Source organism: Anser brachyrhynchus (assembly GCF_964034855.1).
Source record: "Anser brachyrhynchus genome assembly, chromosome: 16".
NCBI classification, from domain to species: Eukaryota; Metazoa; Chordata; class Aves; order Anseriformes; family Anatidae; genus Anser; species Anser brachyrhynchus.
This window is the reverse complement of record NC_137734.1, coordinates 1,136,956-1,164,358: the sequence shown is the minus strand read 5'-3', so window position 1 is coordinate 1,164,358 and position 27,403 is coordinate 1,136,956. Positions and strand designations below refer to the sequence as shown.

Below are 27,403 nucleotides of genomic sequence, written 5' to 3'. Positions count from 1 at the left end.
CCTGGTAGGGGCCTGGTGGCCTTGGGCAGGAGCCTGGCGGCTGTGTCCTCGTGGTGTCCCCGTGTCCCTGTGTCCTCGTGGTGGCCCCGTGTCCCTTGGTGTCCCCGTGATGTCCCCATGTCCCCATGTCCCTGTGATGTCCCCGTGTCCCTGGGGTGTCCCCATGTCCTTGGGTGTCCCCATGTCTCCACGTCCCTTGGTGTCCCCATGTCCCCGTGTCCCTTGGTGTCCCCACGTCCTTTGGTGTCCCCATGTCCCCATGTCCCTGGGGTGTCCCCATGTCCCTTGGTGTCCCCATGTCCCTGGGCTGTCCCCATGTCCTTTGGTGTCCCCATGTCTCCGCGTCCCTTGGTGTCCCCATGTCCCCATGTCCCTGGGCTGTCCCCATGTCCTTTGGTGTCCCCATGTCCCCACGTCCCTTGGTGTCCCCATGTCCCCATGTCCCTGGGCTGTCCCCATGTCCTTGGGTGTCCCCATGTCTCCACGTCCCTTGGTGTCCCCACGTCCTTTGGTGTCCCCATGTCCCCATGTCCCTGGGGTGTCCCCATGTCCCTGGGGTGTCCCCATGTCCTTTGGTGTCCCCATGTCCCCACGTCCCTTGGTGTCACCATGTCCCCATGTCCCTGGGCTGTCCCCATGTCCTTGGGTGTCCCCATGTCTCCGCGTCCCTTGGTGTCCCCATGTCCTTTGGTGTCCCCATGTCTCCGCGTCCCTTGGTGTCCCCATGTCCTTTGGTGTCCCCATGTCCCCACATCCCCGCGCTGGGGCAGCAGAGGCACCGCACCTCCGTGTTCCCAGCCCCCCCCCCGACCCTCCCCGTTCCGTGGGGCCGGCCCCGGGGGCTGGGCCGGGCCCGGGGCCGCTCCCGCTGGCACCGCGCAGCCCCCCCCGGCCGCCGCGGGGGCTCGGCGGGGACCGGGCGGCCCCGGCGGGCGGGGAACCGGGACCGGACCGGGGGTACCGGGTGCCCATCCCGGGGTGGGGGGCGAGCGGGGGGAGGCCCCGCCGGTACCGTGCCGTGCCGCTGGAGGGGAGGGGGAGGGAGATTCCCGGGGTAGGGGGGGGGGGGGGGCGGTGCCGGTGCCGGTTCTCGGTGCCGGTTCCCGGTGCGGCGGGCGCGGGGCGAGGCCGGCGGGGGCGGGCGCTGCCGGGGCGGGCTCGTCGGTGCCGTCCTCCCCCCGGAAGTCTCCCCCGCTGCCTCCTTTCTCCTCCTCTCCCCGCAACATGGCCGCGAAGTCGGACGGCGGCGGCGGCCCGGCCGTGAGCCTGGAGAGCCCCGGCGGCGGCGGCGGCGGCGGGGGGGTGGTGGTGGGGGGGGGCGGGAGGCGGGCGGGGGGGGTCGCGTCCCCCCCGTCCCGGCGGTACCGGCTGCGGGACGGCTGCTGGGTGCTGGGCGCGCTGCTCGTCTGCTTCGCGGACGGCGCCTCGGACCTGTGGCTGGCGGCCCACTACTACGTGCGGGGGCAGCGGTGGTGGTTCGGGCTGACGCTGCTCTTCGTGCTGCTGCCCTCGCTCGTGGTGCAGCTGCTCAGCTTCAGGTGGTTCGTCTACGACTTCGCCGCCGGCACCAAGGGCAGCGCCGGCAGCACCAAGGACAGCGCCCGCGGCCCCCGCGGCTGCTGCCGCCTCTGCGTCTGGCTGCTGCAGGGCTGCATCCACCTGCTGCAGCTGGGGCAGGTCTGGAGGTACGGGGGGGTTGGGTGGGGGGGCACTGGGGTGGGGTGGGGGGGGGCTGCAGGGCTGCATCCACCTGCTGCAGCTGGGGCAGGTCTGGAGGTACGGGGGGGGTTGGGGTGGGGGGTCACTGGGGTGGGGTGGGATGGGGCTGCAGGGCTGCATCCACCTGCTGCAGCTGGGGCAGGTCTGGAGGTACGGGGGGGTTGGGTGGGGGGTCGCTGGGTGGGGTGGGAGGGGGCTGCAGGGCTGCATCCACCTGCTGCAGCTGGGGCAGGTCTGGAGGTACGGGGGGGTTGGGTGGGGGGTCGCTGGGTGGGGTGGGGGGGGGCTGCAGGGCTGCATCCACCTGCTGCAGCTGGGGCAGGTCTGGAGGTACGGGGGGGTTGGGGTGGGTGTGTCACTGGGGGGGGGCACTGGGATGGGGTGGGATGGGGCTGGGGGGTTGCATCCACCTGCTGCAGCTGGGGCAGGTCTGGAGGTACGGGGGGGGTTGGGGTGGGTGTGTCACTGGTCGGGGTGGGGGGGTCACTGGGGTGGGGTGGGATGGGGCTGCAGGGCTGCATCCACCTGCTGCAGCTGGGGCAGGTCTGGAGGTACGGGGGTCATCAGGATGGGGGGTCACTGGGATGGGGTGGGATGGGATGGGGTCAAGATAGAATAGGGCTGCAGGGCTGCATCCACCTGCTGCAGCTGGGGAAGATCTGGAGGTATAGGGGGTCATTGTTATGGGATGGGGGAGTCACTGGGGTGGCATGGGATGGGATAGGTTGGGATGGGATGGGGCCGGGGGGCTGCATCCACCTGCTGCAGCTGGGGCAAGTCTGGAGGTACGGGGGGGTCACCAGGATGGGGGGGGGGGCTGGAGGGAGGGGCAGCGTGCAGCAGGGACATGGGGGGATGTAGGTGGGGGTGGGAAGGTGAAGCAGGGGCCTGGGCAGCTGGGATGGGCATGGGATCGATCCCTCTGGAGCCACAGCAGGAGGAGCAGGGGGTAGTGAGCCCCTGACAGAGCCGGGCTGTGGGTGCGGGTGGCTGTGGGCAGGAGCTGGCACCGGGAGCCCGCAGCCCCGCTGGTGGCACAGGCCCGCTGGCCCCCGTGGCCTTATCCTGGGGGTTTGGGGTGCTCCTGGCAGCCCTGAGCACCCCTGGCTCAGAGCCTCCTCCAGGCGCGTCCCCAGGCTCCTGCTTGCAGCCGGCTGGGGGTGTAGGGGGGGTGTTTGTGCCTCCCCGGGGGCTGCCTCGCTGCTGCCTGCCCCTTCCCGGGCCTGAGGCTGGGCAGGGAGGGCGAGCGGCGCGCTGGTCCTGAGCAGCTCGAGCCCCTTTGCCTGCAGCTCCGCAGAGCCTCCAGCAGCCCGGGCTGGGGGCCTGTTGGCAGGATCATTTCCCTCTGAGCACCTTCCTCCCCTGCGCGATGGAGCGGTGCCGCTCCCTCCTCGGCGCCGTAATGGAGCTGGCTCCTGGGGAGGCTGGGAGGGAGCGGAGACAATGGCAAACTCCTGAAACAATGCCCTGAGCAAGCCGCGCTCCCCGGGCCTGCTTTGGTGCTGCTTCCCCTCGCGAGCTACCGTAGTACGGAGGCAGCTCTAGTCCTTGTTGTTGTCTGCACGCGCTTTTCTGCTGCTTTGCTTGGGATGCTCCGGGGAGCACTAACTTTGTTTCACGGCGCACCGTGCCCTGTGCCAGGGAGGCTCCTGCCCCTTCCCTCCCCTGGCACAGCCACCCCCTGCCCCTCCCCGCTTTGTTCTGCCCCACGGCAGCTCTCGGTAGGGGCAGGATGGGTGCGAGCCCCAGGATGGGTGTGAGCCCGGCCTTTGTGTGCTGGGAGAGCTGGGGAGGGGGAGGACGGGGCTCCCAGGGCCGCTGGCTGCAGAGCCCCCAGCAGCAGCCCCAGGGCCCCGCGGGTGATTGCCGGGGCCTGGCCTGAGCCGGGGCCATGCTGCGGTCGGGGTTTTGCTCCCGCTTGTGTCGGCCGCGTCTCCTGTCTGCTGCGCCGCGGAGGCTCTTAAGCCAATTAAAGCGGGAACTCGGCACCGACCCTCCAGGACATGCTGGGCGCAGGCTGCAGCTGAGGCTCTTCCTAATCTCGGGATTTGGGATTTGCTCGGGTGACCAGTTAAATGCAGTTTGCTAAACCCATTAGTGGGGTTGGATCCGGTGCAGGTGGATGTGACGGTTTAAGGAGTGCTGAATTATAACCGAATAAATACTGCATGTGCAGGGAAGGCTTTTCCCTGGCCAGGGTGCCGGGGCCCTGCTGCGCCCCTTGCCAAACACCTCCCCCTTCCCTGACTTATCTGCGCGGCCCTGGCCTGGGCAGCCTGGATTCCCTCGGCAGCTCTCACCCTACAGGATCGATCGCTGCGCAGCGCCGGCCCCAGCTGCGCTCCGGCCGGGACCCCAAGCTCACACAATTGCAGCAGCTTCCCGGGTGCGAAGGCGTGCTAGCCGCAAGCACCGACCTCGAGACCGTCCCAAATGAAAGCTGCTGCGAGAATCGAGAATCCGCGGAAGGTAGCTGCAATCGGCACCTTCACAATGCACATGGAAATGTGCTGCCGTGGGTGCCCTCTGGAGACGTGGCAGTGGCAGGAACGTGCTCGCGGCCGGCAGCCCCAGCGCGGGGCAGCAGGATGCTCCCCGCGGGTGCTGGCTGGGGGCAGGGGGCTGCTGGTGCCAGCCCCGCGGGACGGAGCCCCCCCGCGCGCCTGCTGGGGTTTGGCAGCTCAGGAACTCTTCCCCACTCTGTTCACAGAAGGTCAGCAGCTTTTTCGCCACGTGCAGAAACACCGCCGGGAAGGGAGGTCCGCCGGGACCTGGTCTCCCTCGTGGTGACAACACCGGGAGCGGGCGAGGGGCTGGTCCCCGCATCGCCCCGCGGGTTGGCAGCCGGGGATGTGCGGGGAAGGAGGGACGTGGGGGCCCTCGTCCATGTGTTGGCGTGACGTCTGTGGCACACGGGGCTCTCCCTGACCCGAGTTTGCGGGATGTGCGATGCATTAGGATGGCTGCAGCAGGAGAGCAATCCTCTCCTTGTTTACATACGGGATTAAGGGATGATATCCCTAATTACCTTTCAGGAAAATTGCACTCTGTATCACTTGCTCTTGGACTGCGGGCTCCCTCCGGCTCCTTCACCCAAGGACGACGACTGGTGGCACTGGTTGTGCCAGGGCCTGGCTTTTCTCCTCGCACCTCTTTTCTCCCAGCGTTTGAGGTCCGGAGGCAGCCGCAGGGACGGCGTCGGGGCAGCGCTGCCCAGCAGAGCGGCTGCAGATATTTGCCAGGGGTGATCCTGAGCGCTGGGCACCGGGTCGGTGACGAGGAGCGCGGGGGTGACCGATGGCTGGAGCTGTGCCGCCAGGACCCGCGTTGTGCTGCGGGGCTGGGGGCGAGCAAACGGTGCTGCTGCCCCGCTCCCGCCCCAGCCCTCGGTGGAGATTTTTGTTAGATTGGGCTTTTTAATACAAAGGAGGCAGTAATTAGCCCTACGAGCTCTCTGCGTTGGTTTCTGCCTCATCATCAGTTTTTTGAAAATTAAATGATTTTTTTTTGTAAAGTAATTGATTCTGTATTTCTCGTGCAGCTGCTGCTGCGCTCAGTTCATAAAAACCTGGCGGTGCTCCGTCAGTGCACGCGGGGATATTTTCCGGGGCTGAAACACAAACCGTGCGATCAAGCGCATAACAAATAAGAACCAACATTTCATTCTGGCAACTTGATGGGAGACGAAATCTCATTTTAATGAGATCTACGGAGCTGACAGCAAGATGGGAGAATAATTGAGCCCCGCCAAAAGCGGGGGAGGCCGAGGGTCACTTGTTGAGCGCCGAGGAGCCGGGGACCGCGCACGCAGGAGACGTGCACGCTCGTGGCTCCCCGTCCTGCTGCTGCCTTCGTGATGGCGATGGATGCACACGGCAGCTGCCGGGGCACCACGGGGACGGCGCTGCTGTAGGGTCTGCGCGTGTGGGGCCGTTGTGTGCTGCAGGCAGCGGGGTTGTGGCGATGATGAGCCCGGTCGGTGACTGATTACAGGGAGAGGGCAGGTCGCTGGTGTGCGGGTGGGCCGGGCTCCTGCCTCGGTGTCCCGGCTCTGCCGGGGCTGCGGGGCTTCACCGCCGAGCCCAGTGCTGGGGCAAGGAGGCTGAGTGTGCCCCGGGACCGGCTGCAACGCCCTGCTGCACCCCGAGCTTTGGGGCTGGGGAAGGTGCCGGGTGGCCACAGCCTCTCCTTGCCGAGCCACGGGCTGCAGAAAGCTCTAAATTTGGCTGTTCCTCCCGGGCTGCGCGTTCCAGCCCTGCTTTTACATTAAGGCAAAGAAACAAAGCGGGGACCAGGAGCCTGCAGGGTCGTGGGCCAGCACCTGGCAGCGGTTGGCACATGGTGAAACCGGGCTGGAAGAACTAAAATCACGTCGTTTGCTGACAGGAGTGGCTTTGTGTGGCTGCCAGTGCTCGGAAGGTCTTTGCGAGACTCTCAGGGGGGGATGGATGGGGCAGGTGGTGCCGGGCTGCCAGGGGCTCCACCGGCCTTGCTGGGGACACTGTGTGGGAAAGTGGCTTTGGTCCTCGCCAGGGTGCTCCCCCGGCGTGGGTCTGTGCTTTCCCAGCCTCACCACGCCGGGACACGGCTCTGCTGTCCCCTGCACGCTGAGCAGAGAGGGTTTTGGTGGGACCGCAGGCTGCCGGGGCACGCGGTGCTGCTGGCGACGCCGGTCGTGTCCCCGAGCTGCTGGTGGAGCCCCGCTTCCTTCCCCCCGGCCTCCCTCTGTCCCCGCCGCCCCGCTTGGCCGCCCGAGCCCCCTCCAGCGCCGACTCACGGCACAGCCCAGCAGGATGCGGCCGCTGCTGCCCGGCGCTGGGCTCTCCTCCAGAGAGAGGAGGCTGCAGAAGGAGCCATACGGAGCTGGGCTGCAGAGAGGGGGAAGCCAGATGGGAAGCCTGAAATCAGCCCGGCTGAGCCCCGGCCTCACCGGGGCCCTCGGGCCGCCCCGGCTTCGCGTGAGCCGGGTGGGGGGACGCAGGGGGCAGCCCCGCAGGGTGCTGGAGCCGATGCCCTGCGGATGCCCGGTGCCCCCTCCCTGCCAAGCGGCACCAGGAGCCCCGTGGGGCCGCTGGGTGCTGCCGGGTGCTGCCCTCCCCTCCTGCCCGCTGTGGCTGTGAGCGGGGCTGCCTGGGGCAGGAGCAGATGGCGGCGGCAGCGGGGCGGCTGGGGGGCCGCAGTGGTGCCAGCTGATGGCCCCCACCACGTCTCCGGGTTGTGCGACCCCCGGCCCTGGCCGAAGGAGAGGCTCAGGAGCTCAGCCGTGGCCACGGGTGCGGGAGGCCCCGGGACGTCCCCGCAGCGGGAGCAGGGCCGGCTCCTGCCTCCTCCCTGCTGATGGATGAGCCGAAAGTGCTGGGATCAGGGCTTCTCCCGGCACTCACGGGCTAATGGAGTCGGCTGACAGCGTTTTATGGATCTGATATAAAGGCCATCAGTTTGCGTGACAGTTTTACTAGGTTGGGAGGAAGCTTTACGGTCTGACTTCCTTTTGCTTAATCTTTCTGCTTTCGTAGTCATCCGTCTCCCTCCTCTCCCCCCAAACCTGTGCGCGGTCGGTGCGGAGCAGCCGGCGGAGGTGGCTCTGCCCGGGCACGGCTGCTTGGGGACACCCCGCACGCCCGGCCCCGTGTCCCCTCCTTAGGGCAAGGAGCGTTTCCCTGCGCCCTGTGGCTGCTGGAGCTGGCCCAGTGCCGCGGGAAGGGGTCCCCGGTGACTCAGCCGGTGCGTGCGTCGGTGCCACGCGCAGCTCCGCTGACCCCCGGCCGCTGACCAGATGGCCGGGGCCGGCGCGTGCCCGTGCCCGCGGCCCTGCCAAGAGCCGAGGCAGCACCGGCACAGGCGGACGGGGGCTCCCCGCGGGCACCCCGCACGACCAGCTGGTCCCTCCTGCTCCCTCCTTCCTCTGCCGCCGCCTGCCTGGGGCAGGGGGAGGCAGGGGGGGGCTGCGCGCCAGCCGGGGCGAAAATATCCCCTTTGAGACCCAGCCGGTGGGCTGGGACCGCGGCACCTGAAACGCTCTGGGGGATGAGGAGTGGGGCCACGGGCTGAGGTCCCCATCTGGGGGCAGGAACCAGACCCTGCGTGGGGAGAGAGGGCGCAGGGGAGCGGGCGCTGGGCTGGCTTGGCACGAGCTGCCCTTCCCTGGCATCTCAGGGCCCCACGTGGAGCCGCTGCCTCCTGGGGCAGCACGGGGACGCGCACAGCACCCCGCTGCCCCGCGCCTCTGTGGCAGGAGGATTTCCACGGCCTCGGATGGGAGGGGAAATGTCATGTAGGAGCACGGTGGCGGCAGCCCCGGGGCACGCCTGGCACAGAACGCGGCAGGGGCCGTTCTCATGCCCCTGCCCCCCCCCCCCATGCAGGTACCTCTGCACGCTGTACCTGGGGCTGCAGAGCCGGTGGCAGGCCGAGCACCGCCGCCGCCACTTCTACTGGCGGATGATGTTTGAGAGCGCGGACATCAGCATGCTGCGCCTGCTGGAGACCTTCCTGAAGAGCGCGCCCCAGCTCGTGCTGCAGCTCAGCATCATGGTGCAGCAGAACAGCATCGAGCCGCTGCAAGGTAGGGACAGCCCCCCCCCGGCACGGCCCCCACGGCTGGGGAGGGGGGCTGGAGGGGCCCGGGATGCTGCTGGCCAGGAATGGCCCCAGCCCCGTGTCCCCCTGCCGCCCTCGACCCCGCTTTTCACCGCCCCCTCCGCGCTCTGTGCCCGCAGGGCTCTCGGCCTCGGCCTCGCTCGTCTCCCTGGCGTGGATGATCGCCTCCTACCAGAAGGTGCTGCGGGACTCGCGGGAGGACAAGCTGCCCATGTCCTACAAGGGGGCCATCGTGCAGATCCTGTGGCACCTCTTCACCATCGCCGCCCGCGCCATCGCCTTCGCCCTCTTCGCCTCCGTGTTCCAGCTCTACTTCGGCATCTTCATCGTCACCCACTGGTGCATCATGACCTTCTGGATCATCCAGGGCGAGACGGACTTCTGCATGTCCAAGTGGGAGGAGATCATCTACAACATGGTGGTGGGCATCATCTACATCTTCTGCTGGTTCAACGTCAAGGAGGGACGGAGCCGCTACCGCATGTGCATCTACTACGTCATCACGCTGTCCGAGAACGCCGCCCTCACCGTCCTCTGGTTCCTCTACTACGACCGCGAGACCACGTCCGACTTCGACGCCTTAATCCTCGTCTGCGTGGTCAGCTCCAGCTTCGCCCTCGGCATCTTCTTCATGTTCATCTACTACTGCCTCTTGCACCCCAACGGCCCCATGTTCGGCCCCCACGCCGGGGGCTGCATTTTCCGGCAGCAGCCGGCACCGGCGCCGGGGTCCCCCGCGGACGCCGTCACCAGCCCCCCGCGCTCGCTGCCGCGGACTACAGGGGGGGAGCGGGAAGGGGCGCCGGGGGACCGGGACAGCTGCGTGCCCGTCTTTCAGGTGCGGCCCTGCGCCCCGCCGCCGCCGGCCGCCCGCGCCCCGCGGACAGAGGGCCCCGTCATCCGCATAGACCTGCCCAGGAAGAAGTACCCGGCCTGGGACGCCCACTTCATCGACCGGCGCCTGCGGAAGACCATCCTGGCGCTGGAGTACGCCTCCCCGACCACCCCGCGCCTGCAGTACCGCACCGCCGGCGCTGCCCAGGAGCTCCTGGAGTACGAGACCACCGTGTAGGGCGGGCGCGGGGCTGCCGTGGCACCCCCACCACCACCACCCCGGCCGGGCTGTCCCATCTCTTCGCAGCGTTTTGCCTTTCTTTTCGGTTCACCGGCGCCGAGGGGTGACCGCGCCAAGCGCCCCGCGGGCAGGGGCCGGTGAGGTCCCTTGGTGCTATCCCCCCCCCCCAACGCTGCCCTCCTGTGACCCCGCTCCTCGTCCCACCCGGCTCTGAGCCGGGGGCTCCTCCTTGCCAAAATACCTCACCCGTGCCTGAACCCCGCAGCGCCCGGCTCCCGGCAGGGCTGGCCAGGTCGGCGGCGCAGGGTGGGGACCGTGGGGCGCCCCGGGGCTCGGGGGTGGTCGGTGCCCCGCTCTGGTGAGGGGCTTTGGGCACGGTGGGGCATGGTGCAGGGGATATGCAGGGGACACGGGTGGTGGGACTGGGCCGTGGGGATGCTGGAGAGGGGCTGTGCTGGGGTGTGGGGGGCTCCTGTCACCCCCGGGGAGCAGGTGGCGGTGGGGAGTGAGCAGGGGACAGCTGGGGTCTGGCCACCCCCCCATGTCCCCTGCTTCCCCAAGCCCCCCAGGTCCCGGGGTCTCCCTTCATCTCAGCCCTCGGTTCCCCCCGGTGTGGGTTCTGGCTGTGCCTGCGCCCCAGGGGGCCCCCGCTCCGTGTGGGACGCAGCCCCCAGCCCTGAGCCAGGCCCCCGATGCCGGCCGGGCGGTGTGGGGGGTGGCTGCACCCCACCATCCCCTCCCGCCCTCCTGGGAACCGCTTCATCGCATCGTGTTTGTTTTCACCTGGTAGGTGACATTTGTGTGACATTTTCTACCTCCGCTGACGCTGGTGGGGCAGGGCCTGCCTGGCACCGGGGGGGGTGGGGGGGGGCATTGCAGGGTGGTGGCATCGCTCCCGGGGGCTCCCCAAGGCCGGATTCACCCCCAGTCGTTCTCTCCCCCCCTTTCCCAGCTGGGAGCATTTCCATCCACGCCCCCATCAGCATCAGCCCCCCCAGCTCAGAGGTGTGAACCCGAGCCAGGATCCTGCCCCCGGCGCCCCCCAGTCCCCGCAGAGGAGCGGGGCTGCCCCCGGTCTGAATGTGTGCCCTGCTCCCGCGGGGCCCCTGCCCGAAGGGCTGTGCTGAATGTACCCCCCCGTACCCCTCCTGTGTCCGTGTGTCCGTCCTCTGTGTTTGCACCTGGGTCCGCGGGGCAGAGCTGCCGGCCTCCCCGGGCCGCGCACCGCTCGCAGCACGTGCAGAGCCCCCCGGCACGCACCCACAGCCCCCCCATGCCTTCCTCCAGCCCTGGTGCCCCCCCAGTCCCCGAGCTGTGCTGGCCCCCCGGTGCTGAGCTGTGCCCCGGGCTGGCAGCCCTGCCCCAGCCCCGCTGTGCCCCTGCGGGCCGGGCTGCTGCGGGGTCCCCAAGGCGCAGCGGGGTCCCCAAGGCGCAGCGGGGTGCGCGGTGCCGCTGGTGCCCCCTTGCTTTTTTTTTCCCATTTCTCCGTAGCTCGAAGGCCCCGGATGACTGCGGGCTGGGATGGGCCGGGCTGGGGTCACTGGTGCTAACTGGTGCTAACTGCAAGCCTCGGAAATCCTTTCGGAGGAGGAGGGCGTAGAGCATCGCGGGGTCTGGGCAGCGGGCTGGCCCCCCCGGGACCCGCACTCCTCCTCTCCCACCAGTAACGGGCAACAAAATTCCCCATCCAGCCGAGCTCTGGGGGCAGCCCCGTCCAGCCGGGCTCTCAGCGGAGGAGGCTTCTGTTATCCTCAGGGAAGCACGACGGGAAGATGGGACCCGGGGGGGGTTTTGGGGTGCGGGGGCAGCCAGGAGCCCCCCGCGGCCCTGGGAGCCGCCGCGCGGTGCCGTGCCGGTGCCGGTTCCTGCACCCTCTGCCCGTGCCCCCAGGGTTCGGAGCCACGCAGCCTGGGGTGATCTGCGCCCCCCCCCACCCCGTGCTCTTTCCCCGGGGGGGCGCGGGTCGGAGGGACACTTTTCTATGCACTCAAGCCACGGTACCCTCAGCCCCGGGCTGCTCCCGTGTCGGGGTCAGGGCAGCGGCTGCAGGAGCCGGGGCTGGCTGCGGTGCGGCGTGGGGCTGCACGTGGCGCTGGGCCCCCTCCCCGCACGCAGCTCCACCTGCACCGTGCTTGCAGCCCCCATGCCTGGCCCAGTCCCGAGCCAACGGGGCTGAACAGCCAGCGCCGAGGGGGGGCCGGTGGCGGTGGTGGTGCCAGGCCATCAGCACCCGCTGGGGCTGCACCGAGGGGGCTCGACGCGGGGCTGAGCTGGGTGCTGTGGGGCAGGGGCAGCTCCGGGGCTGCTCCAGCTCCCTCTGGGGAAGGGGGTCCTGGTCCCAGGGTGGGGGGCAGGATGGGGCAGGCAGCGGGGCCGCCCCGGGTTCAGGGAATGGGGGGGGGATGTGGTTCGGACCGGGGCTGAGCTCTGCTGCTCTTGGCCGGGGCTGTTTTCTCCCCGGAGGGGGCAGCTGGGGGCTGCGTCCCAGCCACGTCCCCACGGTGCTCGGGACCGGGAGCCCGGCTGTCATGTACTGTAAATACTCTGTGTGCCACCTTCTTCTCTGGGACCCTCGGCGCGGGCAGGGGGGTGAGCGGGAGACCGGGGTCTGACCGAGACTTTTTTGTATACCACAAACTTTTTGTATATTTTTAATTTTGCTGCAACATGAGATATTAAATTCATTTCAATAAGCCCTGCCTGCGGGAGCTTTTCCTTGCCGGCGCCTCCAGCTCTCCCCGGTCCCCACCGGTGGCTCCAGGTCAGGGCTCTGCAGCGGAGCAGGGCTCTGCGTGGCCGTGCCGGGGTGCTGGGGGGCTCTGCGTGGCTGTGCTGGGGGGCTCTGCCCAGCCGTGTTGGGGTGCTGGGGGGCTCTGCGTGGCCGTGCCGGGGTGCTGGGGGGCTCTGCCCAGCCGTGTTGGGGTGCTGGGGGGCTCTCCCCAGCCATTCTGGGGTGCTGGGGGGCTCTGTCCTGGGGTGCTGGGGACACTCAGGGACAGGGCAGGATGGCTGGGGAGGTGCCGCCTGTCCGGGGCGCGGGGCCCCCGCTGGCACTGCCCTGGCGCAGCAGCCGGCAGGGAAGGGGTGCGCGGGCAGGATGCGGTGTGCCGGGGAGGAAACTGCCGGACGCGGCCCCGTCCCAGCTCTCCCAGGCCGAATTAACTCCCTGCCGGAGGCCCTGGTCCCCATCCAACCCCCGGACCCACAGTGGGCCTTGAGCCCCATGGGCAGCCGCGGGGTCGGGGTGCTTTGGGGGCTCCTGCACGGGATCCAGCTGGAGCCTTCCCCCATGGCAGGGCCACTCGCAGGCAGGGCAGGACGGGGGCAGCGAGGGGCAGGGAGCCCCCGGGGGAAGCCACAGGGAGGGGGCTGCTGTGGGGCCGTGGGAGCCCCGGGGCAGCGAGGGGCAGGGGCTGCTCTGCTGCCTGGTCCCGGGGCACCCCCAGCCCCAGTCCCGGTCCCGTCCCAGTCCTAGCCCTGTCCCAGTGCCAGCGCCAGTCCCAGTGCCAGTCTCGTCCCAGTTCCACCGCAGTCCCAGTCCCAGTCTGAGCCCAGTTCCAGTCCCAGTCCTGTCCCAGTCCCGTCCCAGCCCAGCCCAGCCCAGCCCAGCACCCCCGGCGGGGCAGGAACTCACATCAGAGCCGTCCTGGTGGAGTTTCCGACACAGGAAAACAACAAAGGCGTTGGACGGGGAGGACGGCGGCAGCGCCATGGACGGCGAGGCCAAGAGGGGGAAGAAGGTGAGCACATTTCGGGGGCTGCGGGGCGGGCAGGAGCAGCCCTGCAGCACTCGTGGTGCCTGGAACGAGGGCTGGGGAGATGGGGGGGGGTCCCCACCTGCTATCCCCTGGGGCCGAGCCCTCAGGTGGGGCAAATTTGGGGACCCCAGCGAGGAGTGCAGTGCCAGGGCTGAGCCCCCCACTCCGTGGTGACATGCCCCCGCACCCCGCTGTCCCTCGCAGGGCTTCGTGTCGCCCATCAAGCGGCTGGTTTTCCCCAAGGCCGCTCGGAAGCCGGCGCTCCGCAGCAGCGTCTACCGGCGGCCGCTGCACTCGGTGCCCCTCTACCCCCCCGACTACCTGATAGACCCCCAGATCCTGCTGCACGACTACGTGGAGAAGGAGGTGAAGGTAACGGGCTTGGGGGGGGGGGGGGGGGGCAGGGACACCGGTGGCCACACCTGCCGTGCGGGAGGCCACCACCCACGGTGGCCAGCAGGGTTCTGGCCCCCTCCTGTCCTGGACAAACACCCAAGAAGGGGGGGGGCAGGTTGGGGTGCGGGCAGGCTCCCCACCGCCCCACCCCAGGGAGGTGCAGGCTGCCCGTGGGGCCGTGGCGGTGGGAGGACGCAAAGCCCCAGCCCCACTGCCCCCCAGGGCTGGCCTTCCTCCCACAGGGCTCCCCCCTGCCCTCCCCAAAACCCCTTGCGGCTTCGCCCCCCCCAAGTTTTTAGGGCACCTGACCTGGGTGACAGCCTCCCTGAACCCCTCCAGCCGGGATGAGGTGCTGCAGCTGCTGGACACCGCCAGGGTAAGAGGGTGCCCGGCACCCCATGGGGACGTCCCCGCGCTGCCCCGCGGTGCCACCGGTCCCCCCCCACGACCCGGCACGCTCTCTGCCCCACAGCAGCTGAAGGAGCTGCCCCTGCAGACGACGCCGGAGCAGGACAGCATCCTGAGCCTGTCCGCCCGCTGCCTCCTGCTCACCTGGCGCGACGACGAGGAGCTGATCCTGCGCATCCCCACGCACGAGATCGCCGCAGCCTCCTACCTGCGCGACGACGCCCTGCACCTCCTCATCCTCAAAACGGGTGCGGGCGCCCTGCTGGGGTCCCAGAGCGATGCGGCCGACCCCAAGCACCCCGTGTGCCCTCCCGGGGCGGCAGCCGTGCTCCCAGCACCGGCTGCATTTAATGGCGGTGGGAAAGGATGCTGGAAGTGCCCCCCCCGCACATCCAGCCCCAGATGGGGCACGGGGGCTCCGGTGCTGTGACCACCAAACCAGCCGCAGCTGTCCCTTAATCCCCCTGCTCCCACCCCACAGCAGCCCCCACCACCCAGCCCCACCGCCCCCAGCTCGCTGGGCCTCCCTTATCCCCCTGCCACCCCCAGCCCCTCTGCTCCCCTCCTGACCGGGGGGCCAGGGCTGAACTGGGAGCCGGGTGGGCTGGGGGTCACAGCCCCCCACCCTGACACCCCGTCCCTGCTCGCTGCCCCCAGGCCTGGGAGTGGACCCGGTCCCTGCCGGAGCACACCCCGAAGCGGCCCCGGTCGGCGTGCCGGAGGCAGCTCCCACCGAGAAGCGTCCGGGGGGCGCGTGGCCGGAGCCGGGGCAGCTGGGGGGCCCGATGGAGCGGCGGCACACCATCTGCAGCCTGGACTGGCGGGCGGCGCGGGGCGGGCAGGAGGGCCGGCAGGGCGGCAGCCTGGAGCGGCGGCGGGGCGGCAGCTGGGAGCGGCGGCAGCGCGGGCGGCCCTTGGGGAGCTGGGAGCGGCGGCAGCCCTGCGGCGGCAGCTGGGAGCGGCGGCGAGCCGGCACGGCCGGGGGCAGCTGGGAGCGCGGCACCGGCTTCGGCAGCTGGGAGCGGCGGCACGCCGGCAGCAACCCCCTGGACCCCCAGGAGCCCTGCCCCGACGCCTACTCCAACCTCGTCATCCTCGCCGTGCCCAACAGGGTGAGCGGCCCCGGCGTGCGCCCACCCTTCTGGCATGCGCCCACCCCCCCCGGCACGCGCCCACCTTCCCTTCTCCCCCCCCCTTCCTGCTGCAGGATGCCGCCGAGGAGTCCTGCGCACTCATCTGCCAGGTCTTCCAGATCATCTACGGGGACCAGAGCATCGAGTGCGTGGACCGCGCCGGGTACCACTACACCTCCACGCCCACGCGGCCCTGGCTCTCCAGCAGGAGTGAGTGGCTGGGGGGGGGGGGTGCGGGATGCCGCGTGGGACTGCACGGGGCTGGGGTGCTTGGGCACAGCACGGGGGGCACCTGCCCTGGCTCTCAGAGCTCGGCTCTCCCTCCCCAGGTGAGAGCTGCCGCACGGACGGGACGTACGGCTACGACGCCGACTTCAGCTGCTGCAGCTCCTTGTGAGTCCGGCTTCCCCTGGGTGCCCCCGTGGTGGGTGCCTGTCCCAGCTGCAGACCCCCCAGCCCTGCCCGATGGTGGGGGGGGTGCCAGGACCCGCTGACCTCCCCCCCCCGCCCCTGCCCTCCAGCAGCAATGGCTCCGAGACGTTCGAGGCGTATTACAGCGGGGCCTCCTCGCCCTCCTTCCACCAGTCCCACCACAGCCTGGCCACCGCCTGCAGCGGCAGCGACCAGAGCAGCGCGGGGCTGGAGCAGCTGCAGGACTACATGGTGACGGTGAGGGCGCGGGGGGGGGGGGCCCTGCTCCTCTCCGGGTGCCGGGGAGCAGCCGGCCGGGTGCGGGGCGGTGGGGTTGGGGCCGTGCGCTGCCCCCAGCCCCGACCCGTCCCCGTGTCCCCGCAGCTGCGCAACAAGCTGTCACCCCAGGAGATCCAGCAGTTCGCCCTGATGCTCCGCGAGTACCGGCTGGGCACGCCGGTGCAGGAGTACTGCGCCGACCTCCTGCGCCTCTACGGGGACCGGAGGAAGTTCCTGCTCCTGGGTGAGTGGTGGGGGCGCCCACCCCAGCCGCTGGGGTCTCTGCGTGGCCCCAGCAATGGGTTACTGCGTCGTGTTGGCCATGTCTGTGTGTCCTTTGGGGATGGGGAGCTGGTCCTGGGTGTGTGCCAGGGGGTTTTGGGTCCCCGCTGCTTTGCGGATGCCCCTGCACCGGAACGGGGCTGGCTGGCACCCCTTGGGCACGGCCACCCCGAGCCTCACGGCGCCTGTCGCAGGAATGAGGCCCTTCATCCCCGACCAAGACATCGGGTACTTCGAGACCTTCCTGGAGAGCATCGGCATCCGCGAGGGCGGCATCCTCACCGACAGCTTTGGCCGCATCAAGCGCAGCATGAGCAACACGTCGGCCTCGGCCGTGCGGAGCTACGACAGCTGGTCCCTGCGCTCCGAGTCCGAGTCCTTCAACCGCATGATCACGGACATCACCCACGACATCGAGGCGCTGGCGCGGGACGAAGAGGAGGAGGAGGAGGAGGAGGAGGACAACTATCTGTGAGGGGCTGCTGCAAGCCGGCGGGCCCCTCGCTGCTCTCCAGCGCGGTGCTGGAGCTCCAGGCCTGCACGGGCAGCGTGCCGGCTGCCTGGCGCTGTCCCCGCTTTGTCCCCACGGGAGGGGACAAGGCTCCGCGCTGCCCTGGCAGCTCTCGGCTGGGCTAGTGGCGGGTCAGGGCCCCCCCCAGCAGCGCCCCGTGCTGTAATTTTTGTGGATCGCAATTAAACGCCCGGGCTGGGAGCAGCCGCCGTCCTGATGTCCCGGGGCAGCGCCTCGGGGGCCCCCCCGGCGGGACCGGGATGGGGCAAGGGGACGGGGAGCGGGGCGGGCAGGGGCCGGGCTGCCCGCAGAGCTGTCCCCTAACGGCGCTGTACCCAAAACCCCGGACGGCGGGGGGGGGGCGGCGGGGGCTGCTCGGTGCCACGGGGGTGCCACACGGCCCCTGGCTGCCGGCGCCCCCAGCCCACCCGGGGGCGCTCGGGGTGACGGAGCCGAGCGGGGGCCGTGCGGCGGCCGCCCCGGGGACACCGGGGCCGGGAGAGGAGCGGCACGGCCCGAGGGGGGGGCTCCGGCTGTCCCCGTCCCTGCCCCCCGGGGGCGCGGCGCTGGGGGCGCGCTGCGGCCGCCTGCACCCGGGAGGGGCGGGGGCGTTACCGGGCGGGGCGGGGCCTCACCGGGAGGGGCGGGGCCTCACCGGGAGGGGCGGGGCCTCGACGGGGCGGGGCGCGGCGCGCACCCGAGCCGAGCGCGGCGGCGGCAGCCCCGGCTCCGGGAGCGGGAGCGGGACCGGGACGTGCCCCGGGACGTGCCCCGGGACGGCGGCCGAGGTGAGAGCGGAGCCCCGGGGAGCGGCGGGGCGCGCGGAGCTCCCGGGACCGGTACCGGGCTGCCCAGCCGGCCGGTCCGTGCCCGGGACAGCCGGTGCTGCCGGGGTCCTGCACCGCGCTGGCACGGGTCTGGCCACGTCCTGTCCCCGGGTGGCCCGGGGGGGGGGTCCCGGGGTGGGCGTGCGACGTCCGGGGGGGACGGGAAGGTGACACCGGGGTGCGAGGAGGGGAGAGGTGGGGTGGTGCTGGGGTGCCCCGGGCGCACCCCGTGGAGGTGCCGCCCGATGCGGGGCTCTGGGGGGGCTGCCGGGGCCCCGCCGCCCCCCGTCCCAGCAGCAGCGAGGACACGGGGCCGCGGGCGGCTGCGCTGCGGTGTGCCCACGCCTTCACACCTCCGCCACTTCCCGTCCCATCCCCAGCGCTCGGGGACGGCCAGGCCAGCTGCTGGACCCGGGATGTGCCAGGGAACAGCTCCCGGTGCCGGTGCTCCCGGTGCCACCAGAGCCTGCGGGAAAGCCCTCGGCACCCAGCCGCTGCGTGTGACGGTGACCCGGGGTGCTGCAGGCTCGGGGCCGCGGCGTGCTCGGCTCCCCAGGGGCCTGATGCTGCCCCGCTCAGTGCTGGGCTTTTGGGGTTCGCTGGCAGCTGGTCCCGATGCCCGAGTGCAGGGTGTCCTCTGGGAGAGGGACGTGCTCCCTGCCCCTGTCGGCTCGGGCTGCTGCTGCCACTCATGCCCTGCCCTGACGAGGGGCTGGCGGAGGCTTCGGCACACTGGAAGGGACGAGGAGTGACAGTGGCTGGGCTGGGAGGTGACAGCGGTGGTCCCTCGAGGGCTGTGGGACCAAGGCAGTGCTGTGCACGTCCCCTGCAATGCGGGGGCCGTTTGCTTCCTCCTTCGCTGTCACCGCCTGCACCCTTCTCCTTTCCCCTGTGCTGAGGTCTCCACCGGACAAAGGGAAGTGTCTTTTCTGGGGGGTTTTCCCCCATGCTTGCTGCTTCTGGCAGCAGGTTTTCCTGCTGACGTTTCTTTGGGGGAGCTGGGGAAAGCTGAGCACTGGGATTCATCCTGGGCTGGTGGCTGACAAAGGCAGCTTCACCCTGCAGGGCGCAGCCGGGGGGCACGATAGGGAGCAGAGACCCACGGCCACACCGAGGGGTGCCAGCCCACAGCAGCACCCAGGGCTCCTCTCGTCTTCTCCCCGGCCTCCCTGGGCTTCCACCCCACGGGCTCAGTGCCCAGATGGGCTCCCCGGGCCCCTGCTGGCCCTGGCCACCCTCCTGTACCCATCCCCAGGTCTTGGCGGGGCCCTGCCCACAGCACAGCCATTCTCTCGGATGTGGTCTTGTCCTGGGCTGAACCACTTTTCATTTCCCTTCTTTAATAAAAGCAAAAAGAATAAGCGTGCCGACAACCATGCTGGGCTGGTGAGCTCTGAGCACCGGGAGACACCGGAGCGGCGCTTCCCTGCTGCGGAGCTCAGCCCCGGCACCCCGGGCAGGGAAAGCTTTTTTGGGGAGCAGCTGCGGAGCTGCTTCGTGGCACCCTGCCTGCCCCAAATTCACCTCCTGCCACGGCTTTCTCTACGCCACAAGATCCCTTTTTCTTCTCGCCCCTTGACGCCCCTGTTGGGCTGCCCACGGCCCCGACCGGCCGGGCTGGGTGCTGGTGCTGTGCGTGGTGCTGGGGGAGCGGAGCCCGCCCTGCCCGTGGGAGCGGGGCCGTGGGCTGGGGCAGGAGCTGCTGGCGCGGGGCTTTCTGCCCTGTCGCAACGGCTCCACTTCCCCTGCCCCCCTTCACAGGATGGGTTGCGTGAAGTCGAAGGAAGCTGACATCCAAGACAAGGTGATAAAAACAGATCTCGGCCCCGGCCTGCAGCTGGGCCGCTACGTGAAGGACCCCACGGCTGACAACAAGCACGTAAGTGGGAGCTGCCGTGCCCCCGCTGGGGGGGGGGCGCGCGCAGCCCTGGAGCCACCCGTGTGGGCTCTGCCCTTGGCCTCGCTGGAGCTGCATGGGCACCGGGCCTGGGGCTGCCTGGGGGCGCTGGGATGGGAGCACAGGGTCTGCCCAGCCCGTGCTGGGGCGAGGCACAGGGCGAACCTGGTGGAAATAAAGGAATTACGGAGAAAGAGAGAGAAAGATGAGGGTTTCGGGGAGGGAGACAGGGAGATGCCGGTGCAGTGGCCGAGAGGCCCGCAGGGTACCGGTCTCTGCCCCCCGTGACTCCCCTCTGTTTGTTGTCCTGCTTTCCAGCACAACGCCTGCAGCGTAGCCGTGCCCCTGCCCGTGGATGGTGAGTACGCGCGGTCCCGTGGGCACGTGGGGGTGCGCAGCCGATCCCCAGCCCAGGATCGAGCCCAGCTGGACCTGGCAGCCTGGGAGCTGTGGGCTCCCTCCGAGCGCAGCGCGGCCGTGGCGCGGGGTGGCAGGGACCTGGTCCCATCGCAGGGACGGGTGCCCAGGAGCCCCTCTTGCCACAGGCCCGGGGGACAGCGTGGTGCTGGCGCTCTACGACTACGAGGCGATGCACCCTGGGGACCTGAGCTTCAAGAAGGGAGAGCGGCTGAAGGTCCTGGAGGAGTAAGTGTCCCCTGCCGCAGGGTGTCCTGAAGGCTCGTGTGGCCCTGCTCGCTGTTTTGCTGGACTTTGCCCATTTGCTCTGTGCTGTAGCGCTCCGGTGACCGCCCCGCCGTCAGCTCGCCCACAGCTGTGCCCAGCGCTGCGATGCGCCCTGGGTGCCGCTGGCGTGAAGGAGCTGGTGGTGCCCAGCACTGACCCGCTGCCATCTTTATCCTCAGGAAGGGCGAGTGGTGGCAGGCACGGTCGCTGGTGACGGGGCACGAGGGCTTCATCCCCAGCAACTACGTGGTCCGAGCTGACTCGCTGGAGACTGAAGAGTGAGCGTCCCTCCGGGGCCAGCCCATCCCACGAGCCCCCACATTGCCCAGTTGTGGCCATCCCCCCTCCTGCCCCGTGTCCCCACTGTGGCGGGGGCTAACGCCCCCCAGCCCACGCCACCTTGGCTCTCTGGTCCCCGACAGTGGTCGTTGTGTGCTCTGTTCCTGCCCCAGGTGGTTTTTTAAGGGCATCAGCAGGAAGGACGCGGAGCGGCTGCTGCTTGGCCCTGGGAACGTGATCGGATCCTTCATGATACGGGACAGCGAGACCACCAAAGGTACCGAGGGACCCCACAGGGCGAGGACAGCCCTGGGAGGGCTTCTCTTGCCCAGATCTGGCTGGGAGAGGGGCTCAGGACCCCCCAGGAGGCTCTGCTTTGCTGCCAGGCAGGAGCTGGGGTCTGTGCTCCCGCTGCAAGCACCCCCACGAGAGCCGCAGCGCTGCCGCGTGCCTGAGCCCTGCAGGGTGCAGGGATGCCCGGTCCCTCCGAGGCTGCCTTTGGTGTTTGGGGCTTGGCTGGCCTCATGCTGGAGCTGAGGGGGTGGCGGTGGCAAGGAGGGGACGGTGCTGAGCTGGTGGCTCAGCCGGGCGGTGCTGGGACCCCGCACGCGTGTCCGGGAGCCGGGGGGGCACTGCCCCATGCCGCAGCTCGCAGCTCGCCCTTCCCCGAGCAGGTTGCTACTCCTTGTCGGTGCGGGACGGGGACGGCCTGCAGGGAGGCAGCGTGAAGCATTACAAGATCCGGACGCTGGATAGCGGCGGCTTCTACATCTCCCCGCGCAGCAGCTTCAACACGCTGCAGGAGCTGGTTGAGCACTACAAGGGTGAGCCCCGGGGGCGTCGCTCCAGCACGATCCTGCCCGGCACCGCTGGGCTCCGTGCAGCCTCACGGTGCCCAGCAGTCGCAGAAGCTGGTGGTGGTGCCCCAAATGCCTGCAGTCCCCAGGCGGGAGCCCTGACTGTGCCATGTCCCAGCAGGGCCGTGCTGCGGTGCTGGTGTCCGACGCTGGGTCGTGCCCTGCACCCACGGGGGCTGTCGCGGGCTCTGCGCTTCGCAGCACGGAGCCTGGCTGATGGCGCTCGCCGCTCCCCGGCAGGGCAAAGCGACGGGCTGTGCCAGAAGCTCACCTACCCCTGCTGCATGCCCAAACCCCAGAAGCCCTGGGAGAAAGATGCGTGGGAAATCCCTCGGGAGTCTCTGCAGCTGGAGAAGAAGCTGGGAGCCGGGCAGTTTGGAGAAGTGTGGATGGGTGAGAGCTGGGGGGGAGGCAGCTGGGAGGAGGAGGAAGGCGATGGTGAAGGAGGAAGGGCGAGGGATGGGAGAGGAGGTGGAGGGGTGGCAGGGGGTGGGGGAGTGCCCTGCGAGCAGACAGCGAGGAAGCAACTGGTGGGAGGAGAGAGGGGCACTGGGAAGTAGTGGTGGCCCTGTCCTTCCCGTGGGGACAGCCCGGGGCTGCGTGTGGTCTCCAGCCATCGCGCAGCAGCTCTGCCTGCAGGAGTGGGGGTTTGGCTCCACAGCCCAGTGCTCCCACTGTGGGGTGCCCGGGGAGGGCTGGGCACCCTGGGGAACGGCCTGCGTCCCCCCCAGCTACCTACAACAAGCACACCAAGGTGGCGGTGAAGACCATGAAGCCCGGCAGCATGTCCGTGAGCGCCTTCCTGGAGGAGGCGAACCTCATGAAGACCCTGCAGCACGACAAGCTGGTGAAGCTGCACGCCGTCGTGACCAAGGAGGAGCCCATCTACATCATCACCGAGTTCATGGAGAAAGGTGCCGCCCGCGCCCCTGCACGTCCCCGCGGTGCGGGACCGGCTCCCCCCATCCCCGGGGGAAGACGTGGGCTCCGGGGGGACGTGGGGACGGCCCTGGGAGAGGAGGGATGGGGACAGGTGGAGGAAGAGGGGACAGGAGGGGACCTGTGCTGCCTGTGGGTGGGTTTGGGAGCCGGTGAGCCCCAGAGGGTCCCGGAGCAGCATCACGTCCCCGGCTGAGCTGAGCCCCGTGCCCTGCCTGCCCGCAGGGAGCTTGCTGGACTTCCTGAAGAGCGAGGAGGGGAACAAGCAGCCGCTGCCGAAGCTGATCGACTTCTCTGCCCAGGTGAGGAGGGCACAGACCTTCCCCAGCTCCCCGTTCCATCTTCTGGGACACGGGGCCGGCTGCTGGCACCCCGGGGTTTGCAAAGCTGAGCTTGAGCCCTCCAGATCCCCCCGAGAGCTCTTCTCCAGGTGCTTGGGGGGCAGACTGAGAGCAGCCCACCCGCAGCTCGGGTGGGAAGGCCTCGCTGCCTGCAGAGCACCCCGGGGACAGGTGCATGGGCTGGGAAATGTGGGGAAGGGGCTGGCGAGGGTCACGGTGCCACGCGAGGCAGCCCGCTGCGTGCTCCTAGCGTGGGAGCAGGTGTGCAGGAAAGGAGAAGTGGTTGCTTCCTCCCCGCTAACCCGGTAGCTGCGGCCAGCACCGGGCTGTGCCCAGCACCCTGAAGCAGAGCAGACCCTCTCGGGAGCCGGGAAGGTTCCTCTGTTAGGGCTGCGGGTCTCTGCCCGGCAGGTCGCAGCCCTGGGGGCCCGCAGCACAGCTCTGCTTTTTGGAAGCCGCGGGGTGAAGGGCTGGAGCTGGTTCTCACCTGCTCACGTTTGCACGGTCCTGTCTCCGGGACACCCCGGGTCTGGCTGGCGTGGCCTCCCCGGGGAGCAGCAGTGTCAAAGCTACCGATTTGTGTCCATCGCTGCTGATGTGACAGTTGCCTGAAAATAGTGCTCGGTGCGATACAGCCCAGGGGACAGCCTTCACGAGAGCACTGCAAGGAATGTAACGTGCTGTTTTACCCCACAGCAGTGCCTATGGGAGCTTTATGGCAGTAACTACACTTCAAATCATCTTCCAGCCATGGGCTGGAGGAAGGCATCTGGAAAGGGAGGGGTACTCGGTGAAAACAGTGTCGGGGATATTTTCAGGAGCTGGTTTTGGGTACAGCTGAGTGTGCTTGTACATCTAGCTTCGCGTGTGCAATCATTTGTGCAACCACTGTCTTGTCGCTGCTGCTTCTGCAGCGCCCACAGCCAGCGACCACTGAGCTGAGCTGGGTGCCTCAGTGAAATAATTCACGGAGAAAGCTGAGCAACAGCAAGGCCCAGGCGCAGGAGGGTTAGACCAGGTCGCTGGCTCCTCGAGCCGACTGTGGCCGTGCCGAGCAGCGAGGCAGGCGTGCAGCCATCTGCTCCCGGCAGGCTGCCTCCGCGGGCTGCCCCCTCCGTTCCTCGTGCCATGGCTGCAGCACCGGGGCCGAGCCCCCAGCGCCTGCACGAGGGCAGCAGCCGGTGAGCCCGGTGCCCGGGCTGGGGCTGAGTCACTGCGAGCAAAACCGCCCGTGGCCCTGGAAATGATCCTTCCGCTCTTGCGGCGCTGGTTTACTTCTGTATTTCGTGGGTCTCTGCACCTTGCCGCGGTCCAGCTTTGCGGGTGCAACGGCGGGCCTGACTTCGTGGGCTGCTCTCGAAGCCCTCAGGCAACTCCCTGTCCTCGCCCAGGGGCCATCATGGGGCTTTTCTGACCTCCCCAGAGAAGCTCTGTACTGCTGACAGGTTCTAACAGCAGCAGTTAAAGTCCATTTGTTGTCCCCTCGGCAGAGAGCGGTTTGCCCAGCTGTTACACCTCCACCTGCGGACGTTCACAGACACTTGCTCACGAGCACGTCAGCTCCCCGGACACCGGCTCTTGCTGCTTTTCTCACGTGTGGCCTTAAACGGGTTGTGCTGGCCCGGCCACCCAAACCCCTGATGTCTTTCACAAGGGATTCCCTGCGCTGGGAGTGGTTCCCATGCAGCCATCGATCACGTTTCCACTGTGGCTGCCCCGTGCTCTGCCGTGGCTCAGCCGCCTTTGGCCCTGCTTCTCTTGTACTCGCCAGAAGCAACTAAGCTCTTTTCCATTCCTAGCAACAGTCACTTTTAGGGTTTTCGTGTTATTTCAAACAGACCCCTTGCCTTTTTCTGCTTTTTACAGATTGCGGAAGGAATGGCTTTTATTGAGAAGAGGAACTACATCCACAGAGACCTGAGAGCTGCCAATATCCTAGTGTCAGCAATACTGGTGTGCAAGATCGCAGACTTTGGATTGGCCAGGGTCATTGAAGACGATGAGTACACGGCCCGGGAAGGTACGAGAGCTGCTGTGGGAGTCTGGCCGCTTTCTGAGATGGTGAAGGGTTGTGGGATTCCCTTAAAGCCTCTTAAAATGTGCAGCTTTGGCAGCAAGGGCCCAGGGAGGGACGTACTGCATAAATGGACAGATGAGTGGAAGCTCCTCTCATTTGCATTGCTTCACATCTTCCTGTTTGTTTCTTGTTCCCCATATTTCACTACGAGTTTCTCAGCATTTGGGTTATAGCTCCTGTTTCTCGTTGGATCTCTTCGTCCAGGTGCCAAGTTTCCCATCAAATGGACTGCACCAGAAGCCATCAATTACGGATCTTTCACTATAAAATCAGATGTCTGGTCCTTTGGGATCCTCCTGACCGAGATCATTACCTATGGGCGCATCCCATACCCAGGTATGGAGCAGAAATGCGCCCTCTAATCTGCTTCCAAAAGATGTGCTCTGTGTTCTGGGGCCCATCTATGGGATCTGCTTCTCCGTGAAGTTAGGTCACTGAAAACAGAGGCAATGGCAGGAAATTTGAATCTCACACTGGGAGCGGAGCTGGAAGATCTCTGGACAGAACACAGATTTGTGTGCACACCACTAACCCCTGCTCTTCTGCTTCCTGCAGATTAAGCGTGTTTGGAAGTAGCACGGGGGTTCAGGGCTGATAGCTGGGCCAGATGTTTTTGGGAAGGCTCAAACAATCTGTAAATCTTCATCATTAGGAGCCACCCTGTAGTGTATACTAGTTGTTTCTCTCGTGCCTTTTTTCAATGGAAAATGATTCTGCACAAGGACGTTGCCACAAGCTGTCCGTGAAGGATGTGGGGTGGCTTAAAGGGCTGCGAGGGAAGGCCCAGCTCTGCCATCGGCACTAACTTATATTTATCAGTGGCTCTGGAAGGAATGGCTCATTAAAGACTGAGCAGATGGAGAAATGCCGCCTTTATTTTGGGGGAATTTATACAAAACAATTACAATTCCCATCTGATCTGCTCAAAGGGGGTACAAAACCGCATGCAACAAGTGACGCACCATCCCAGTTGTTGACATGTTTCCCGAACAGGAGCAGGGGCTCCCCTTCCCCGGCTCCTCCAACCTGTCCTTTTTCTCCCTAGTGACAGTGTCCAAAGGGTGACTGTTGGGTTTTATTTCTTCGTTGCCTTTTAAAGAAATCAGTGACAAACTGTGAAACATTCACCCGTTCTGCTCCATTTCTCCAGGGATGTCGAGCGTGGAGGTGATCAGGGCCCTGGAGCGCGGCTACCGCATGCCCCGCACAGAGAACTGCCCCGAGGAGCTGTACGACATTATGCTGAGGTGCTGGAAGACCAGACCAGAGGATCGCCCCACCTTCGAGTACACGCAGAGTATTTTGGAGGATTTCTTTACTGCGACAGAGGGCCAGTATCAGCAGCAGCCATAACGCAGAAAGTTTGGTGGAAACGATGGACGGCCCTGCACTGTGCGCGCCGTGTTAGCAGCAGCGAGCACATGCACCCTGCTCTCCCCTGTCCCGCTCTCGAGCTGTGCACACCTTCCTCGTCTGCTGGCCTGGCCCAGAAACCAAAGACTTCCTGAGGAGGCTTGGCTAGGAGCAAGGGCACGACGAAGCGTCGCTCCAGCCCCCCCCGGGGCTGCCAGGCCGGGGATAAGCGAGGCAGGGCTGCACCTTGTGCCTTCTGCAGTGCCAGACTGCGGGGCAGCAGCTGCCCGGGCCGTGCCTGCTGGCGGGTGTCCAGCTGGTGTGAGAGCACCACGCGAGGCGGGCTGGGGCCATGGCTGCTTCAGCTACAGAGGAAAAAAGAAATAGGTTTTTTTGGGCCGTCTGAGATCTTATCGTGCTGTTTTGCAGAAGTAGGCGCTTGTGCTGCGCTGTGCTTGTTGAAAAGCCGTTCTGCCCTGGGGGTGCTGCGCAGTGCCCACCGCCCGCACAACCTGGCCGCTCGCGCCCACGCGCTGGTGAGATCCCGATGGATCGCCACCGGGTGCTGCGCTGCGGCACCTCAGCTCGCCTCTGCCTCAGGGACCTGGCTTTGAAGCGTTACTGAAACGAGACTCTCCCAAAGCCCTGCTGGATGGTGTTGTTTTTTTTTTTTGGTACTTTTTTTTTTTGGTATTTTTCTTTTTGTGGTACTTTTTTTTGTGGTACTTCATCTGAGTGCAAACTTTGGTGAGCCTCCTTCAGGAAGGAGGGCAGCGTGTGCTTCAGGGAGCCTTTTAGCGCTGGGCCTGGTCTGACCCCGCCGACCTGCCCCCGTGCAGCCTGCGGGAGCCCTTGCTGGCGCCTGCCCCGTGCTTCAGCTGCAGCCCCTGCAGCGCTCCCGGGGCCGCTGCCCTCCGCTCCAACACCTCCGCTTCGCCCACAGATGTCATTTACCTCGTACCCTCTGATTTGCATTATCGGCAACGAACCGTGCGTTCCTTCCACGCTCATTTCATGGTTTTGTTCGTTTTTAGTATTTAATGGCAGGTTGTTTAGGGAAGAGGAATAGAGGAAGTAATGATTTTAAAGGGTGTTCTTTACTTCTTACAACGAACTTCCATGACTGTTTATTTTTTCCTCATATAAAGAGACAAACACCATTTTTTGTATGCTTTTATTATCAGCTTTGAGAAGCTTTTTTTACAGTCAATAAACTACTTAAACAGCCCCATCGTTGCAGCGCTCCCTGGGGCGACCCGGTGGCAGCGGGCCCAGAGCTCGCCAAACGCTCCCGAGGCGCCTCCTCTCGGCTGCCCCCGATGCAGACGGAGCCTCGGCCCCCGGGGCCTCGCCGAGGCCTCCCCCGGGCTGCTGCCGCCCGCGGCGCCGTGTGCCGGGAGGGCCGGGCCGCAGCCCCGGTGCCCGCCCAGGCCTCGGTGCCCGCTCTCGGGGCGCTGCCCTCAACAAAGATGGCGGCGCGGCCCTCGCCTCACGCCCAGCGTCGCCCCGGCCCTCGCCGCCCCTCCCTCCCCCCCCGCTGCCGGCCCCGTTAGCGCCGGGCCGGGCCCCGCGCGGCC

The 27,403-nt window shown here is 67.7% G+C and overlaps 3 protein-coding genes across 8 annotated transcripts; all 3 read left to right on the top strand.

Annotated features, from left to right (window-relative positions):
* Positions 1 to 1,224: 1,224 nt before the first annotated feature.
* On the top strand, positions 1,225 to 11,747 carry XKR7 (XK related 7; the record flags this gene model as incomplete). Of its 2 annotated transcripts, XM_080558717.1 has the most annotated exons (4): positions 1,225 to 1,260; positions 1,525 to 1,685; positions 8,085 to 8,284; positions 8,439 to 11,744. In XM_080558717.1, 4 exons carry the CDS (start codon positions 1,225 to 1,227, stop codon positions 9,389 to 9,391), a joined length of 1,350 nt encoding a protein of 449 aa, XP_080414843.1. In that variant the 3' UTR covers positions 9,392 to 11,744. The 2 variants fall into 2 exon arrangements, with proteins under 2 accessions (XP_080414843.1, XP_080414842.1); XM_080558716.1 differs by having other exon boundaries at positions 1,225 to 1,685; positions 8,439 to 11,747.
* Positions 11,748 to 12,549: 802 nt separating this feature from the next.
* On the top strand, positions 12,550 to 16,773 carry CCM2L (CCM2 like scaffold protein). 5 transcript variants are annotated; one of them, XM_080558715.1, is made up of 10 exons: positions 12,550 to 13,134; positions 13,357 to 13,518; positions 13,841 to 13,924; positions 14,024 to 14,204; positions 14,614 to 15,068; positions 15,164 to 15,299; positions 15,419 to 15,482; positions 15,611 to 15,758; positions 15,885 to 16,023; positions 16,256 to 16,773. In XM_080558715.1, exons 1-10 carry the CDS (start codon positions 13,105 to 13,107, stop codon positions 16,534 to 16,536), a joined length of 1,680 nt encoding a protein of 559 aa, XP_080414841.1. In that variant the 5' UTR covers positions 12,550 to 13,104; the 3' UTR covers positions 16,537 to 16,773. The 5 variants fall into 5 exon arrangements, with proteins under 5 accessions (XP_080414841.1, XP_080414839.1, XP_080414840.1 ...); XM_080558713.1 differs by having other exon boundaries at positions 12,553 to 13,134; positions 13,357 to 13,524; XM_080558714.1 differs by having other exon boundaries at positions 12,557 to 13,134; positions 14,021 to 14,204.
* Positions 16,774 to 17,248: 475 nt separating this feature from the next.
* HCK (HCK proto-oncogene, Src family tyrosine kinase) lies at positions 17,249 to 27,054 on the top strand. The gene is made up of 13 exons (XM_080558720.1): positions 17,249 to 17,360; positions 19,161 to 19,278; positions 19,615 to 19,654; positions 19,842 to 19,941; positions 20,160 to 20,258; positions 20,433 to 20,536; positions 20,934 to 21,083; positions 21,357 to 21,509; positions 21,848 to 22,030; positions 22,281 to 22,357; positions 24,263 to 24,416; positions 24,678 to 24,809; positions 25,624 to 27,054. Exons 2-13 carry the CDS (start codon positions 19,162 to 19,164, stop codon positions 25,824 to 25,826), a joined length of 1,512 nt encoding a protein of 503 aa, XP_080414846.1. The 5' UTR covers positions 17,249 to 17,360; position 19,161; the 3' UTR covers positions 25,827 to 27,054.
* The last annotated feature ends 349 nt before the right edge of the window (positions 27,055 to 27,403 follow it).

What these genes read in the sequence shown, in the direction of transcription:
- HCK (XM_080558720.1), top strand. Translation starts at nt 19,162, where the DNA reads ATGGGTTGCGTGAAGTCGAAGGAAGCTGACATCCAAGACAAGGTGATA. An exon ending in CGTGCCCCTGCCCGTGGATG is followed by an intron (nt 19,655 to 19,841) that starts GTGAGTACGCGC and finishes CTCTTGCCACAG; the next exon opens with GCCCGGGGGACAGCGTGGTG. An exon ending in GTTTGGAGAAGTGTGGATGG is followed by an intron (nt 21,510 to 21,847) that starts GTGAGAGCTGGG and finishes CGTCCCCCCCAG; the next exon opens with CTACCTACAACAAGCACACC.
- CCM2L (XM_080558711.1), top strand. Translation starts at nt 13,105, where the DNA reads ATGGACGGCGAGGCCAAGAGGGGGAAGAAG. An exon ending in ACGTGGAGAAGGAGGTGAAG is followed by an intron (nt 13,525 to 13,840) that starts GTAACGGGCTTG and finishes GCCCCCCCCAAG; the next exon opens with TTTTTAGGGCACCTGACCTG. An exon ending in CCTCCTCATCCTCAAAACGG is followed by an intron (nt 14,205 to 14,613) that starts GTGCGGGCGCCC and finishes CGCTGCCCCCAG; the next exon opens with GCCTGGGAGTGGACCCGGTC.